Consider the following 19245-nt stretch of genomic DNA (forward strand, 5'->3'; position numbering starts at 1 on the left):
AAAAACAAAACCACAAACCAAACAACAACAACAAAAGAAAAAAAAAATTCCCAATTAAAATATACAAGTTACAACTATGAATACAACCAATATAATGACAAATCACTCAGGGTTTAATGTTTAAAATTAATTGATATAGCTTCTATCTGTATCTGTCTTTTTTTTTTTTTCCTCTCATCTAAAATGAGAGTAAACAATGCACTCAAAAAAAAAAAAAAAAAAAAAAGAAAAATTGAGGGTAGAATAAGTAGTCATCCAAGTCTTTGAGCCAAGCAACCACAGGTATCACAAGCAACCACAGGTATCTATCCAATCCACCATACAGAACTCATCAGATTATCTGAGGTTTTGGGAAATGTCCCATAATTTAAGCCTAAAAATACAGGGTACAGACCTTTTCTTATAATGAAAACCTTTGCATTTCAATCAAGTTAATGAAGGTCAAAAATAAGATAGTGAAAGTAAGTACACACTGGTTACTGCCTGTTGATTGCTGGTTTTCAAAATCAAAGCCTGCAATCTTCTATTGCTATTCTTAGCATGAAAAATTTACTGAAATATTTTCTAATTAATGCTATTACTAAGAATAGTTTCATTTTAACCGGCTTAATTTCATTTTATGTATAGATAAAATAGATTCATTTTATCATAGAATAAAAACTGTTAATGCAGCATTTCTTAATCAGTAAGGTATGCTTTATCAGTGAAGAATTGTTAAGACATAAAGCCCTCTCTGTCCAACAGTGCTGAAAATAATCATGTGTATATTTAAAGTTTCCATTTTTATAAAAGTCACTGATGAAGTCAGATACAAGCATTAAAAATCATGTTGTAAGTATTTCAATGTTCAGGCTTTTTTGGATTGCAATCATACATGAGTAGAAAAATCACATACATGAAAATATATTCTAACTTGAAAATATGATTTAAAAAAAAAATTTTACTTTAAATAGATTTTAATGCTGCCAAGTGCTTTTAAGGTTTTGCCTTCATGGAATTACATAAGCATTTTATAAATTTTTAATCCTGTTGTGAGGATTTAGGTCTCTCTATACTGGAAAAAGATGCTTCTTTTTGTACTGATAGATAACTTGTTTGTGATTGACTAACACAATCCAATCTCATAATGAAAATTCCATGTTATTGGTGTAATTTTTATCTACTTTTTGCATATATACACACTTACAGGTAAGATGTACTAGTGATACTGAAGACAATTTATTTTTCTGAAATTTAGCTGACATCACCACTCACAGCATAGGAAGGGGTGAATAAAAGCTTCTTTATGTATAAATATGTAGTTGAAAGTGGTTTTATTGATTTCTGACAGCATTTGATCATCCTTTTGCAGTTGTAATTCATTATTTGATATATTGATGCTAACCATGGGCTAGCAAATATCATGTAGTTTACAGTTTGTTCTAGAAAGCAATAAACTTTTCCAAAGCTTATTGGACTCTTAGAGGTATGACTGCCTTTGTCCAAAAGGTGTCTGCTATCTGTTTCTTATTTTCTGTGTGTAGTACACCTATGTTTATTCTTCAGAGGTGACTGACTTTTTACACTCTCCTATATCTTACATCTGCTTTTAAAGAGTACTTTCTCAAGCATTAGTTCACTTCAGGAGGAGGCACATATTTGTTTTTCCTGAACTCATCAGGATGCTGCTAGGAGCAGCATCATGGTACAGTAGTGTGATAGGTGTGGTTTGCTTCTTTACTCCTCCCACGTACTCTGTTTGTGTGAAGTTATTAATTCAAAAGCATAGCTCACTTGTTATGAGTTTGGAGGCCTGTAGTGAGAAGGGACAAAAAATGGAACAGTTGTCAAGCCTAACAGAAAAAGTTTGGTGGCTTTGTGAGTGTAAACTGTTGAAGAGCAAAAGTGATGTCGGGATTGTTCCCTCTGAGAAAGAGGAAAGAAAATGGATATACTGAGATGGGTGAAATGTGCTTTAACACTGAGTTATCCAGTGCTAAGAGGAAATGAACAGCATTCTTCAAGGCTAATTAGCTCTGATGACACCAGGTTTTAGATGTAGGCAATAATCATCACAGATACTTCTTTAGAGGGGATGTTTGATTTCATGGGCAGAACATGCATTATTCAAGGCGTTCTTTTGTTGGTTTTTTGGTGGTTTTTTTTGTGGGTTTGTTTTTTTTTTTTTTTCCTGTTTGGTTGGTTGGTTTGTTTGTTTTGCTTGTCTGTTTCTTATCAGCTTCCTCTGTAAAGGCCAGTTCATGGATGTATTTCTTGTCTGTGTTTCACCTGGTAGGATGTGGAAGCTATCAATAAAATCAAGTTTTCACATGAAGGTAGAGTCATGTTTATGGAAAGATCCTATCCCTTAATTAAAAATATGTAATGATGGGGAAAAAAATTCAGTTTGCTGTTGTAGAGATGATAACACTTGGTGAAAAGCAGTGCATGAAATGTTAAGCCTTACCCAGAAAAAAGGTATTTCTTCAGAATAGAAATAACTTGCACATCAGTATATCACTGACAATCAAGTAAAAATACAAAATAATAGCAAGAAAAATTTAATTTTCAGAAATAGCAGTATAGGAAATGGCCATTTACACCAGCATTTCTCCATCATTCTTAACAGTTTATATGTATTATGTGTTATTTTAAAATATTATTTGGTTTTGAGTATTTCCAAGTACTTATTGAATATATTCTTTCACTTAGTCAGATTTATTCAAAACCATTCCTAAATTATTATCTAAAACTTCAGTTTCTGTTTCCTTATTTATTTTTAATCCTTATAAAATGTTAACCTACCTTGCTGCTGATGAATCATTTTGGCCATCTTTACGTCTGAATGAAAATTATTTTTTAAAATAATCATGGATTACTTTTAAAAGTGGATCCCAGCTGCCACAACCTCCTTCTTTTTTAAGTTTTTTCTCATTACTATGTTAGTATATTATTCAGTTTCAGCTGTGCATTTCCAGTAAAAATATTTGACCAGAATATAGGGAAGGACTCTACCCGTTGTATCTTCTCCAGTAAGGCAATTCCAGCAAACACAGGAACAAGCCCAAAATTTTTCCCTTTTTTGGCTGATTAAAATTGTCGGTTCTGGATAACGCTTACCCTTCAATCCTTAGTGCAAGATGCCAACTTCTACCTTGCGTTCTGTTATGCTACTGTCAATGAAGGAAAGATAGAAAGAAAGAAATACCTGGGACCTATTGAAAAACCCACTGGAGTCAAATTTAATCCTTGATTTCTAAAGATACATCAAATTTAGAAATCTTTTATTTAAATAGTATTCAGAAGCTAATTGATTTTAATTGTTACTCTTTTTTTAGAAAGAGATATTAAATAATGTTGCCAAATATGAGGACAGGTTCTGGTAGGCCTCTATTTTCAAATATCAATCCATTCATCTATTTATCTAGTTGCAGAAATTTACAGTTTAACTATACATTATAAACATTAATGGTTTGCTTGAACTAGAAATTTCCTGAGTCCTGTAACCTGTAGAACTACACAAGTAATCATCCTGCTGTGAGAAATATTAATGTAAAGTTCTCTGTAAAGGACAGTATGAAAATATGGTTGCATACATCTCAGTAACATTGATGGGATTAATTAAATGGGATAATTAAATATTACACATATTTTGAGGGATTACTAAACCATACATGTCGTACCAGGTTCAGTCCTGTCTTCAGATTTTAATTAATTTTGCCTTGAAGAGTGCTGTTATGAGTTCTTTGTAGCAGTGATTGAAGGATACCCAGTTTTAGCAGTACTGTAAATAATTAAGCATGATATCCATGAAAAGCTCACAGATAAGATTTCCACCTGACTTTTTTCTGGTTTCAGGAAATATTTAGAGCAAGAAGGCACAGATTTTATTTTATGTACACACATATACATGTATGTGTACATTTGTACATCATTATTAGCCTAAATTTGGGTTGGCAAAAATAGATTAAACTAATAGAACTACAGAAACTAATTATGTATAATATTATATATAAAATATATATTACATAATATATATAATCTGTATCACTTTACATATTCATATGACATAGTTTTTAGTGAATAACTTTGCACATCTAGCATGCTCTTTTCATTACCGTGAATATAAATGTTCTGTCTTCTCAGCCAAAAAAGAAAAATACAATTATAGTTAAAATGTTCCTCATGTGGGTCTAAAGTTCTTTGCTACATGTAGAAGTGTCATAGTGTAGTCTTGAGGAATTAAAATATATTGCTGCATGCCTCAGTGGCCTGTTGAGAACCTCCCATTTTCCAGTCATCTGGGACACCTTTTTCTTTAGGTTTACTGCAGTAAACTTATTTTTGCAGAGCATGTGATTCATGAAACATATACAGGGCAAACACAATTTTTCCAATCATTTTTTTAAAATAATAAAAATTATAGCAGTGATATGGTAATTAGAGAGGCTTCAGTGTTAGCAGATGTACGGAGAAAGTCATTTATTGAGAAAAGTGTAAGCAAAGCAATTAAATTTGCATAAAAAATGCAGCAGTATAACACAAGTCTACAGTTAACTTTATGGACTTTATATGTGATATGTATACATCTAGAGTGTGTATATGCGTATTTTAAGACTAAAGAAAATTGAAGAACCACATGACTCGGCCTAGTAACTGAGGAGAGAAACATCATGAAAGGATGGGCAGGGCAAATAGATAAATTAAAATGAGACACATGGCTGAGGTAGTGTGTGTAATATAATGTTTATATTTGTTTTATTTTACATACTGTGTAGCTAATTAACTGTTGTGCTTAACATATATGGCTCCAAAAGCTGTGATTATCTGTATTAGGACTGGAGCATCTAAATAATATGAGTCTTGAAAGAAAGTTCACCATCAATTGTTTGTAAAAGTTCTTTGAGGTACTCATTAAGTTTATATTTTTGAGAAGATAGACATCAAGCACAATGGATCTTGGACCCACACTAGGAATACTATGTGACGTGACAAAATAAAATAAATAATAATTTATGCTTACAGAATCACAAATTATATATATATAAATTATGCCTTTTCTAATGGAAATGCAGGTGATCATGTATTTGGAGTTTAGCTGAAAGAAGCAGTCACAGCTCTCCCTGCTCCAGAGCACACTTTTGATACTACTTTTTACCTATGATCCATAAATACATCCAATCAGAAATGTAGACAAGTCATATAAACCGTCACTATTTCGTCACCTTATATGTCAGTATCTTTCCAAATGCCATAGATCAACCATCTATTTTCCTGGAAACAAAACATACTGAGATTTCTTTACATTTGGTGTATACATGTGCTTTCAGAATAGGGTGTCTATTTCACATTTGTTCAGATTTTTTAAAAAAATCTTAATTTCCTGAAGAGACATGTTGCTGGGATTTCTTTTAGAAATACGAATGCATTAAAGACCTTTCAAACCATGAAATTCCAAATTATAGTTTCTAGTTTAAAGAGAAAGGTTTTAGTATAGTGTTGAAATAAGTGCTGAGTTGATCTAGTTTTGTGTTATATGTTATTTAAGAAATTGTGTCTATTACACAAGTGATTACTTTTCTTGACACCTTGAAATTATTCAGTATTTTGTCCTGACATGCATGGAATTTCTCTATGGAGGACAGATTCTTAAAGAGGTGTGATGATTTAAAATGAAAAGACTAGCACTAATCTCAGAGTACACTTGCATTTTCTAGCTTCATTTCTTTGGAGAGTAGGGGAAAAAAGTTTGTATACTTTTGCATGGATTAATTTTAGTACCTGTCATTTCAAACAGACTAGTGGAGTGTGAGCGATCTATGTCAGAAACTTCAAATATTTCCTTCATTTTTTCTTAGAAGTTATTTTTAATTGTTTCTAGGTTGTGAACTGGAAATTGCATTAACTTTTAAATTTATGTAGTGTTAAGAAACTAAAGGAAGCATTCTGTTGTATATCTATACTAGCAAACAGTTCATGAAGATACAACTTTTGTGGTGACTGAAACTATGACTATGGAAACTACTCATGTGCCTTCTACATACCTGGCAGACATCATTCACCTTCTGCAAGCCTTGTCTGAAGTAGAAGAGCACCTTAATTCTCCTGTTCTGCAGGCTAAGGATTGTGAGGATCTCTTCAAACAAGAAGAGTGTCTCAAGGTAAGATAGAAAGCTTTTCTTACAATGATTGGATTCTGTTATTTTGGGCCTTCTGTATACTGACAGCCTGCACTCACTCTCGGAGACATCTGTTTATATATGAAGGCACAGTGGTGCAAAATATAAGAATACTGAAGAGTTAATTTATTTTTATCTGTTTCACCAGTATTTGGAAGGCAAGAGCATTAGTTTATCTGCAAAGTGTGTCCTTGAATGGGAGAGAAAGGGTGGAGAGGGGCAATTATATATAAAAAGACGTGAATTTGTGTTAAAGTTATGTTTGTGTCTTTGTAATTTGAAGTAATTAGTAAGTAACATTATCCACACCCAACCTTGGAAGCTTTATTTTAGTGTTTGATTTTGAAATACTTTTTATTAAAACAGAAAAGAAAGAAAAAAAAAAAGGTAAAATTTAGCTGTTCCATTCCAGACCAAAAAAGCTGAAAGTCTAATTGGGGCTGTACTCTGCAATTATTACAGTCTAATTAGCTAAACAGAAAATACTGTCCAGTAAGTAGATAATGTAGTTAAGAAAAAGCTAATTCAGTATTGTTGATATGACTAAATATTACTGTCTGGTTTCTACATCACTTGCAACAGTGAAATCCTTTGAAATTGGTGGAATTTTTCCAACACAGAATTGACATGAAAAGAGAATAAGATTAAAATTAAGCCTAAATAGATGAATGAGTTATCAGCTTTTGCAGAATAATATTTGTGTGAGGAAAGCCTTGTAAAAAATCATGCTTAAGTGCTGTATATAATTACAGTAATTACAAATTGTCATCCACCATGAAGAGAAGACCACATTTCCATTTTTCTGTGATTATTTTGGGGAAGGAAAGGTTTTAATAAAAGAAACATTAGCCAAAGAGGCTGGAATTTGCCTACAGTCAGCTATAAGAAGGAAGTTTAGAGGGAGAGTCTGGGCAGGGACTCTGGTTAGGTGCTCTGGATTGTCTTCATAGGTATTATTGTCTGCATAGATCTTACACATTCTAGGCATCTGTATAAACACACACACACACACACACATATACAGATATTCTTATTAGCTCTTGAAAATTAGAGTCTTTTCAGGTTCCTAGCAAGGCAGTATACTATGTGTAGTGAAGCATAACAGTGAAGTATTGGAGCAAAGGAAACATGTAACTGATAATAGGACTGTATGAAATAACAGTAGGCCATTCCTTTTACCACTTCTGATTTAGTACCAGTAGATTAAAGTGTTTCTGAGTATTGAAGCACACAACATGTTATTGTCATTCTTCATTTTGAGCAATGCTTTTTGATAGAATGACTTCTGCACAAAAAAGTCATAGACCATGTAAATTATGGCTAATGAGTTACCACTTGGTCCCTGTCTGTGATCTTACATTCATTCCTAGATTGGATGGAAAAACAGCAACCTACCTCAAGCAGTTTACTGGCGGTTGACTTGCTTTTAGTGCTTCCTAATGCTTTACATTTGGGCTATCTTTATCTGATTTATCCCCATAACTAATCTGTTGTTCACCCACGTATATTTGGTATTATCAGAGTTGACACCAACTTTAGTAATATTGATTACTGAGGTTACAAGTAAGTACTACCATAGGTTTAATTTAACCGAACTATTAAATTGTTATGAGATGCATTTGTGGGCACAGTTCCATCTTCCTCCCAAATAAATCTCTTAGAAGAGGCAAATGGATCTTGCACATTTGTGGGCTTTTGGAAGGGTGTAGTTTTGATCTGAGCCTGCTTAATGAATATTTATTTCCAATGAAAAGCATTTATCATTGTCATTATCCTGCAGTAAAAATAGAAAAGTAGTGCATAAATTGTTCAGCAGCTGGTTGGGAAAGGTTTGAAATTAAATTGTGGTTGATTTTTATCCCTGATAGATTTGCATGAATCAAATTACAGAACTGTCATGAATAGCTCTGTGTTTTAAAACTGTTATGTTTTTTTCCACTCCCGTTCAGAAATAATCCATTTTAATTAATCCTTAAAAGGAAAAATAAGTTTATTTACAATCTTTCAGTGGTAACTGCTTTGAACATTTTTCTCCAAAGTAAATATGTATAGTAAGACTTAAACCTGATTGCTCATTACCCAATAGGATAAATATCAAATACAAATTTAAAATTGCTTTTATTAATTGTCATAGATAATTATAGCAGTGGGTTTTTTTATATCAAAGGGATGTAAAATAGCAAAATTTGAGGTTTTGCAGAAAAAAAAAAAAAAAAGATAACTTCTAACATTTAGTAAATTGTAATGTTTTTATGGGCGCATTTAGTAAATCTGCTGAAACCAGTGCATAGGAATGTTGTTCTCTTCATTTTAAGCTTTAGGGACTGGAAAAATCAAATAGAGAAAACAAGTCTTGTCTCTTTATCTCATAAAGCCAGCAATTACAATGTTTCCTTTATGCTATTACAAGCACTTTTAAGTATTAGGATATACCGTACCTCAGTTTTTCTTCATCACTGTACTTACAGTATTTAACAAACAATTTAACTATTACAGTTCTGTCGAAGATGAAACTCCAATTGATCGTATGGAAAATCATGGTTCATAGATCAAAGGATTTGACTTAATGATATACTCTCAAAATAGGATAAATTTTGTTATAAGCACAAACATTATGGTACTTCTGTCTGCTATTGATGATGTTAATTTTGATGGAGTTCATAATCTTTGGGTTCCCCGTATAGAATTGGTTGTAATTACAATGGATTTCATTACATGATCAAGTGTAGGAAAAAAAATGCCTTTGGAATTTAGCTAATTATCCTTGCCTGCAATGGATGTTCCAAATGCTTCCTGAAAGTTAAATGAATGTACAAATTTGCATATATTTAACTTGATCTGGTTTTAGAAAATTAAATTATATTGCTCAAACTAAGCTAAAGTTTTCCTGTGTGTTGATTATCTTATGCAAGCTACTTGTCTTGTTCAAACTCCAGATTATTTAGTGGGACATGTATATGCTGAAATAAATATATTAACCAGAGAATTAACATTAGCACATATGTCTGTTTGCTAACACATAGCAAAAATGAGTGTGCTAAAATGAAACAGTCTACCTGGAATTCAAGAATTCTAATTTGCATTTACAGTCACATGTGAGATAGTGCTTAGTAGAATTTGATGTTAAGAATCACCATCAGAGTCATGGCATAGTTGTGTCTTTTCATTATTTCAATATATTAACTGAATTCAAAATTTATTTTCTGAGGCTACTTGCTTTATATATTTAATGCTACAAACCTGCAGTACAGCCCATACATATTGAGCATTTCTTTTTATATTTTTTTCAATATTCTTAATTTTAGCAGGAACATTGTATTGTAGAATATGATTATACATTTAGCTATAATATTTTTCAATGATGTAATAGTTTTAATATGGAAAGCCATCTGGCTCTTTGAGAAGGATGTTTCTTATATATGTAACTTCTTGCATAATCACTCTAACAGTTCTTTTTCTAGTTCATCTTCTTGTGTATTTCCAGTAGGGTCTTTGTTTAGTTTGGTAAAAATTGGGTTGTGTGCTGTTGGATTTTTTTTTAAATATAGGTATTTTCATGGTCTGATTTTAATTTTTGTCTCTTTTTTTTTTTTTTTTTTCCCCCCACCTTTGTTTGGTAATTCTTCATCTACTGACAAAGCACTTTATTTTATTTTTTTTTCCAGTTTTTTACTGTGTCTTATTTCAGGATACAGGGAATTTACTGTACACATTACACATGTGTGGTTCTGGCAGCCAGAATCCCCTTTCAAAATGGTTTATGATAACAATAATATCCATACCAGATATTGTAACTCATATATCTATACAGATTTTAAAATTATAATTAATTTGTGGAATTTTTCCAGCTATTCATGATTACTGACAACTGTGCTGTTGCTAGTTTTCATGTTAGTACAAAAAGCATGAAATATTGTATCAAATCTGCTATACATGTAATTATAAAGCATCATTACACAAACGTTGGATTGCCAAAAGTGTATTTTTAATTTTGCACATTGGAATACATATTTGGTGTGTATTAAGCGATTCTTATCAAGACACATCACCTAACGTGTTATTCAGAGTAGTTTTCTGCTGCAGTTCAGTAAAACCCAATTAACCATAACTTAGAACTGAGTGTAATCAAATGCACTCTCCATATAGATCTGTCAGTAACATAGTGCTTGGTGGCTGATTTGTACACAAATAGCCAAGGAAATTAATTTTTACAGAAAGTTTTCTTTCTCTGGCAGATAGAGACAAATTCCAGGTAGTGAAAATGAACTGGTGTTCAAATCTCTAACACTCAGATTTCTCTTTTCAAGAGCAATGAGATGGATCATTCCCCAAAGGCTACTGTCACTTCAGCTGCTAATGATTTTCTGTTATCCTTTTTTCTTAAAAATTAAAGCTTTGTGCTCTTCTGTTAACCATGTTACAAAATAACCCAAGGCATTGTTGATAACTAACTGCTTGAAGCTATTTTCTTCAACATGAGAGAGAGATGGGGAATGTGTGTGAGATACATGAGTTTGTGCATACACTTATGTACATGATCTATTTTCTTTTTTTCTTGGCCATCCAGTTGTGAATTCATTTATAGAAGGTCAGCTGTATTATCTTTCTTGTCTGTAACAGCTGTTCTCTAAATAAATGCAAAAATCTGACATAAAAATCAGAAATTATATCATAGAATCTCAGAACACCATACTGGAAGTGACCTTAAGGATCATCTGGTCCAACCTTTCTTGGCAAAAGCACGTTCTAGACAAGATGGCCCAGCACTCTGTCCAGCTGAATCTTGAAAGTGTCCAATGCTGAGGAATCCACCACTTCTCTGGGGAGATTATTCCAGCAATTGATCGTTCTCATTGTGAAAAGTTGTCCTTGTGTCCAGTTGGAATCTCCCCAGGAGTAACTTGTACCCATTACCCATCATCTTTTCTATGTGACTCCTTGTAAAAAGGGAGTCTTCACCTTCTTTATAACCATCCTTTAAATACTGGAACATGGTGATAAGGTCTCCCCTAAGTCTTCTCTTCTCAAGGCTGGACAAATCTAATTCTCTCAGTCTTTCCTTATTCCAGTCACTTGAACATTTTTGTGTCCCTCCTCTGGACCCTCTCCAGCCTGTCCACAACTTTTTTGCACAGTGGGGACCAAAGCTGAACACAGTATTCCAGGTGTGGCCTGACAAGCGCTGAGTTGAGCGGGATAATGACTTCTTGATCTCTGCTGGTGATGCCCTTGTGGATGCAACACAGAACCCTGTTGGCTTTCTTTGCTGCTGTCCCTTTCCACAGAGCTGCTTTCCAGCCAAGTAGATCCCAGCCTGTGCTGCACTCCTGGATTATGTTTTCCCAGGTGTAAGACCTTACATATGTCTTTGCTGCACTTCATAAGGTTCTTGTTAGCCCACTCTTCCAACCTATCCAGGTCTTCCTGCAGGGTGACGCTCACTTCTGGTATCATCAGCAAACTTCATCAGGGTACACTTGATTCCATCACCCAGATCACTTATGAAGATATTAAACAGTGTTGGGCCAAATATCAACCCCTGAGGGACCCCACTTGTGACAAATTGCCAGTTTGAATAATGCTATTTACCACAACCCTCTGGGTGTGGCCTGTCTGCCACCCACTGCACAGAGCACTTGTCTAAACCATAACACATCAGTTTCTCTAGGAGGAGGCTGTGGTGAACTGTAACAAAAGCCTTGGAGAAATCCTGTTAGAAAACATCCACTGGTCGTCCCACATCAACTGAGCAGGTTACTTGGTCATAGAAGGTGATCAGGTTTGTCAAGCATGATTTGCCCTTGGTGAATCTGTGTTGGCTTCTCCCAGTCGCATACTTCATTCGACTTGTGGTAGTCCCTGGGAGGACTCATTCCATAACTTTCCCAGGGACTGAAGTAAGACTGATGGGCCTATAATTTTCTGGATCTTCCTTTGAGCAGTTCTTGTAGATGGGGGTGACATTAGCCTTCTTCCAGTCTTCTGGGATGTCCCCCAATCTCCATGACTTCTCAAAGATTGTGCAGAGCAGCCTCACAACGACATGAAGCAGCTCTCTTAACAGCCTCAGGTGGATAACATCTGCACCTATGGATTTCTAGGAGTCAACTCCCATGCCTGTTCATAGACAACTAATTCTAAACACTTAGGGAGGTGCCACTTACCAATTCTGAAGTGCATAAATGTATTTAATCTATTTTTTAATATTTAGAAAATTTATCAAGTTAGTTAAAGAAAGCCCACATACAATATCAATATATGTAGGCACATATATTACTATTCATTTGATTACCTAAACATGTCAAACACATTAAGTGGCTTCTTGGGTGGATAAGATGAGATGATATTCAGACCTGCTGAAAAGAAGGCTACTTAACTTGATTGCTTAAGTGTGTCCTGGCTTTTAACATTTCTATTACATTTTTTCCTGTTCCTTAAATGTGCAAAGTTTTAGTCATGTGTGAGGTTTTGTGAAGATGTTGACTCCTTTATGTTCCAGGGATATAATCTTGGAAGATTTGGAAGCATTTTATTTTTTAGCTCTTGATATTTCTTATATTCGGATTACTAGCACTGAATACCTTAATTATCCATGGCCTGAGCATATAAAACCAAGAGTTAAGTAGACCTGAGTAAGGAACACTGAATGTGAGACGTTATGCTGGGAAGGTCAAATGAAGTTTTTTGAGCAATGACACAGACCCAGCCAGCTTTCACTGTAGGTAATAGATTGTTGACAAGGGAAGAAACATGTTCTTTATTGTGAATCATCCCAGAGACATGACATCTGCCATTTTCCCATTTTCTTTTTAGTTATAAGTATTTCCTTTAGTCTGCTAAATGTAGGTCATCTTTCTCAGGACCTGTGGATTCAAATTACTAGTCATAAGGGGCTTTATGGAAGGTTACTTCTTTTTTTTTTTTTTTTTTTTTTTTGGCAAAAATAACATATAGTATTTGCAGCCCTAAAGCTTTAAGAACCCAGAATATTTTTTTTCTTTTGTTTTCTGTGGGGTTTTTGTATGAGATTATTTCAGAGCATTGCTGTCACATTTCAAAAGGATTTTGATTCTTATACTTTACAAAATAGTAAATATAGTGTAATAACTTTAATTGGTTATAAAATGACAAACACATTTTTTCACTTAAAGAGGCGTTCAGATTTTGTCTTAAGTGCTTGTTATTTTAAAAATATTTCTCAAGTAATTTGGAGGAGAAAATTATTTGGATAATTATCTCCCTGTCACTTCATATTAATACTATTAATAATATACTAGTACACCCTGCTATACCCATGGTTCTAAAGTAATGATTTTAAATCCATTACAATAGAATTCTAAAATATTATCTAGACATCAGATGGTGTGAGTGATGTGTAAAAAAAATAATTCATTAGTAGAATCATAAGAAATCATAAATGCAAAATGAAGAGGAATTGGTAAGTATAGTTTACATGGAGACTTAAAAAAATTATTAAGAAAAATGAGGAGTTGCAGAGTTAGAATTCAAGTCAACATACACAGAAGACATGTAATAGAACATGGAACTCAAACAAAGTGAGAAGAGAGAGAAGGCCTCCCTACTCATGGACTTGGAAGAACTTCAGTTAGTTCAAACTGTCCATGAAGTCTGCCCAGTTTATGATAGCTTTCTAAGACTAAAAGCTTCTGCCTAGTATCTACACACATATCTGCAGCAACTTTACTGTATACCAAATTTTATACATGGAAGAAGGTTACTAGTAGGGTAACACTTAAAATCTGCATGAAAACTAGTATTATTCGATTCAGTTATTAAATGTTTGGATAGAGTGTGCAGTAAATTGGAAGAAATTGAAAATTACAATTTAGTTTGAATAATACCAGAAAAAAAGGGATTAAAAAATAAAAAATAAGCAGTGCTAAACAATGAAGCAGAGCAGGAAAATGGTGGCAGACAGGTAAAATACAAGGCATAATGAAAGGAATAAGTTCAGTTACACGAGACACTTAAAAGTCTTGGATAATTCAGTCCATTGTGGACTGAATTACACCTTCAAAATATTTTCTCAGTGTTCATTTTTATACAGAAAGTGGCTGTTGTTCTGTAGTAAGAGTTAAGAAATTATATTCAGAATAGAACACTCTCAGTAGGTAGTGCAGCTTTGCTGACCATATTATATTGAATTAAAAAAAAGAAAATATTTTGTAAGTATATAATATAATTAGAAAATATGCAGATAAGGGCGAAATAAACGTCAGAATTATGTAAACAAGACCTGCATGTGAAGAGACTAAATTGATTAGATTTTTGGAGAGGTTAGAATACCTGAAGGAAGTCATTCAACAAAATTTCTTTTAGTAATACTGACACAAGAGGATAGTTGTTTATAATTGAATGACTCATTGTTTATGAAAGAAAATAGATTTTGGATTACTTGGTATCTATTTTTCATTCTGTATTGTTACAGAAGCTGTGTGATACTCCATATATGAAAACACAAACGTTTAAAACTGTGGTATATTTGAATCAACAGGGCTGAAATTTCCTTTGCTGAACGTCTTCTTTACATTTCTTTTGTTTCATTTGCATACATTTCAAGAAACTTGTTTATTCCATTCTAGGAAGCATACATAATGAGAAAAAAAAGCAAACATTGTTTTCCAAAATTAACCAAAACCCATCAAGAGATACACTTTTTTAAAGTGTCGTTTCCCAGGGATGTGGAATTTGACACAGTGTAAATTTTGTACCAGTTTTATGGTTTTTGTGGTCCCTGTGAAATTAATGGCCAATTTCGACACCCCTTCTGTCAGATCATTGTCTTCAGATTGAAAATTAAAGATTTTCTCCCTGCAGCTAACTCGGTTCTCCTGTACCTTCTAGTAGTGACCAAATTATACATATACAAAATAGTCTCAGAACATCAGGATGATCCACTTGGGATTATAGGGATCAGACTTTTTTCCTGGTGATTGCTCCAGGGAATGGTTTCTGAGTTAGGAAGTAAAGGGGAATGAAAGGACAGGAAATGTGAATACTGACATGCAAAACTTTTAAATTTTTGTCTTTTCCACATTTTGAGTATGTGGAATTCTAAACTTCTGCCTTTTTTCCAAATATATATTTAGAGCAACATTTTTTTGCTAGCTGGATAACATACATAAACACAAAGGTGTATAACATGAAATAGATTTCTTGGTCCACGACTTAAATTCCTGTGACAGAGAAATAATATTTCTAGATACTTAATAGTAAGAAATAAATATCTTACTGTCTGATTATCATGTTATATTCAGAACATAGTCTATCAGATCACATGACTAAAGACAACGAATCCAAATAAAAATAAAATAATTCAAATTTTCTAGAATTTTATTGCTTTGGTAATAGTAATACTATAGAAAAATCTGCTGTCACTATAAACCTTCGATTTTGATTTATTGGTAATTTATGTCTTATTAAAAAAAAAATCAATGGCTTATTTATTACTTCCCACATAGTACTTGAAGTTTTTTCCATATCTTCCTTACCATATTAAGGTTACAATCAATATTTTCTAGCCTCTCTGAGCATGTAATAATTTTCAGATTTAAAATATCCTTTCTCTTACATAACTCTACAATGTATTTTACTGAATAATATAGCTATGCAAATTCAAAGTCCATTTCTGTTTCTTACATTATTTACTTTGTGCAAAAAGCATGTCAGTTAAGAAGTTTAGAGTTTTAAAATTTTCCCAAATATTATTTGTTGGAATAATAAGTGAGGTAGCAGATTCCTCAAGCCACTCTCTCTTCTTTACAATTTGATTGCCTTTGTGCATTTGGCTTAATCCTAAGCATAACACTATTCATTTTATGATTGACTTAGCTCAAGAATTGTAGAATATTTAAAATTAAAATAATTAATACAAATATTAATTAAAATTTGTAGAATATTTAAAAAGTAAATTCCATCCAGAAATTGACCACAAACTCCAAAAAATTTAACAAACTGAACTGGAGGTGCGATTTTTAATTTTTTAATTTAGTATTATATCCAGGATATAAAGTTCAGGGTGTCATTATTTCTGACAAAGAACGATTAGAAATTAATATACCCTCTCATCTTCTGTTCAGTAATACTAGTTAGCCTTAAAGATGAAAGGTAACATCTTGATGTGAAGTTTTCATAAGTAAAGCTACCCTTTAAACTACATTTAAACTGTTAAATAGCTGACTTCCCATATCTATCTGAATCCATGTGAGAGAATAGCTGAGGGACTCTTTGGATGGATTCATTTGCCCTGACAACAATGGCAACAGATTGGGGAAGAATCCACTCATGCTAATGGTCTTTTTTCTTTTATTTCTGGTATATTATCACCTCCAAAATCTGTTCTGTATTATTTCAAATTTGATACCTGCTCTTCACAAATTAAGGAAAGGGAAATCTGAAATTTTTTAATGCATGGTGAAAGAGAACCATCAGATTCTAGCTACAGGATTTAACCAGACTGTGACAGAGTGTTAGCGGGCAATTTGAAATTTGTTTGTTTGTTTGTTTGGCTTTTTACCACTCATTGTTTTTCTGCTTACTGCAAAATAACACAATGTCCTTTGATCCATTCCTCTTTTCAGAAGTGCTGGTAGTGAGAAAGTTTGTTTCTTACAAACTAAATTGCAATTTGTACTTCTCATAACTGTCAAATCAGCATTCTCCCTTATTTCTGTAACAAAGTTGCTTCAGAGTTGTGTGCAGCAACTGAAGAATGTTTTTGTGTTAAATGAGACTAAGAGTCATTGGTCAGTTGGTCTAGAGAACTTCTCAGCTACAAGTTCTCAGTATTCATTCTGAGATTTATGTATTTCAGAAGTAGTAAGGGACAGAAACACAGTGTGTATGTGTGTATATATATATATATAAAATATAGTGGTTCTATATAGATAGATAGTGGTATTTGAAATCTAGGGAGTTTGAAGAAATGGTTGGAGAAAGGTTGCCCACAGAAGTTGTGGATGTCCCATCATTGAAAGTGTTCTAGTTGAGGCTGCATGAGACTTTGAGCAACCTGACCTAGTGAAAGATGTCTCTCCACATAACAAGGGATTAGTCTGGATGGTCTTTGAAGGTACCTTCCAACCCATCCCTGGAAACATTCAAGGTTAGGTTATGGGGCTCTGAGCAACATTATCTAGGTGAATATGTCCCTGCTCATTGCAGTGGGGTTGGACTAAATAACCTTTAAAGGTTCTTAACACCCAAAATTATTCCATGGTTCTATAGTAAAAGCTAAATATAGCTGTAGCTTTTTATCCAGAGACTATTCCTTTCTCTATGCAGCAGTTTCAGTGAGATGTGTGCCTACCTGTATTAAGAATTCATTAAAAAGCAGGAATGGTAAAAAATGGCTAAATATTATGACACTGGATGGAGTAGGGAGACATTTATTTTTACAATGGTATTTGAGTATACCTGTCTCAAAAATGATCTGAGGCATTTAGTGTCTCACTGGTATATTGGATCCTTTGTCTGGTTTGTTACAAATTTTTGTGAACTTTGCATCATCCAAATTGGTTTGAATGCACAAAATCTCAAAAGTCGTTAACCTTTCATTAGAGAACAGGAGAAAATCTTAACTAAAAACATTAGGGAAAGAAAGTCTAACTTTAGACTAAAACCAAACCAAATTGATGCAGTCATCATTCCAAAACATTTGAATTCTTTCATGCCTGGCTGCATTTTATTCAGGCAACAGTATGTATAGTGTGAAGTTCACCATCATAAGGAACCATGCTCATAGCTTTTCAACAGAATGGACTTCATTTCACTGAGGAAGGAATTTTTGTTTGACTGAAGGAAGTCAGCAATTATGACATGTTCTTGCTTTATGCTGATGTCTTGACTGGTCTGGAAGAGAGAGCAATTTCCTTCCAAACACAAATACCACAGACAGAAAAATAAAATCCTGAAATAGTACAAATATCATGTGTCTTGTTGCACTGAGGCTGGAAAGGGCCACCTACAAGAAATACAAATGAAAATTTAAAGAATTAATTATTAAATGCATTTCAGAAACATTTGGTTTGCTTGTGTTTCCTCTTGGTAACGTTACATATGATGTATGTTACCAGGACTGTAAAGAAATTACACCTGTATAAATTAGTTGCATAAAAGGCATGTTGTCCCTCCAAAACCTGCATTTATTTCTCTGTTTTCGATACTCAGAACGTGGGGGTGAAAGGTAAGCTTATGTAGATCATGGGTTTTGGTTGATTAAAAAAAAATATTTGTGTCATCTTTCTGATAAAGAATAAGGAAATCACAAAAGTACCACATTATGCCTGTTTGGGTGGTAGACTGAAATGTGACAGGAATTCCCTCTGCTTGAGGAATGTGACAGGAATTCCCTCTGCTTGAGGATTTCATTACATGGGTCTTGATTCGCAAGGAGGAAGTCTCAGCTAATTAATTTGTGTTATATTTAATGCTTTTTTCTTTAAATCAGTACACAGTTTATAACAATATGTTTCTTCAACAGTGGGTTTTCTAACAAATTCAGTCATTCAAATGATCCTACAGGGTTTAGTAGAAAGAGAGCTGTTGAGCGCTACCTAGTTCAAATAAAGAGCATATTTATGTATTGCTTTATAGAGCAAAAGGATAACCTGTATAATTCTGTCATGGAACTGAATGGATTGATAAATGGATAATTAATGGTCATTGACAATGTATGGAGTTTTAAATGCTCTTTTAAACATTTTAGAGATGTTAAAGATCCAGAGTAAATTCAGTTTTTCTCTCTTTTGGTCTTCCAACACATGGCATTGTGCAGTTCCGTAGGTGTACTATGAAGTATTTTGTCTTTCTCTGAAACAACAAAGAACTGAATATTTGAAGAATGGTAAATATTGGGTTGTGAATATCCAGCAAAAGCCAAAACCATTGATACCTGATAAACTTTTTTTTTTTTCATGCTGTACTTCATATCTGTTTAATATCTGCATAAACAAGTATAAAAGAGAAACATAAAAAGCAAAATAAAGAACACTTTAACATGAGTCTGTAAAATGGGACTTTGTTCTGCTTTCTTAAGAAGAAATGGGGTTAAAACAGATGTAACCTT

The 19245-nt window shown here is 33.4% G+C and overlaps 1 protein-coding gene across 8 annotated transcripts in view; it reads left to right on the forward strand.

The window, feature by feature from the left end:
• The window catches only part of DMD (dystrophin), a 1208865-nt gene that overhangs the window by 541520 nt on the left and 648100 nt on the right, over positions 1-19245 (forward strand). For all 8 annotated transcript variants that reach the window (XM_074905425.1, XM_074905436.1, XM_074905445.1 and 5 more), the window contains one exon: positions 5946-6140. In XM_074905425.1, coding sequence (XP_074761526.1) covers positions 5946-6140 — 195 coding nt within the window. The remainder of the gene's footprint in view (positions 1-5945; positions 6141-19245) is intronic.

Source organism: Athene noctua, chromosome 1 (genome assembly GCF_965140245.1).
Source record: "Athene noctua chromosome 1, bAthNoc1.hap1.1, whole genome shotgun sequence".
Taxonomy (NCBI): domain Eukaryota; kingdom Metazoa; phylum Chordata; class Aves; order Strigiformes; family Strigidae; genus Athene; species Athene noctua.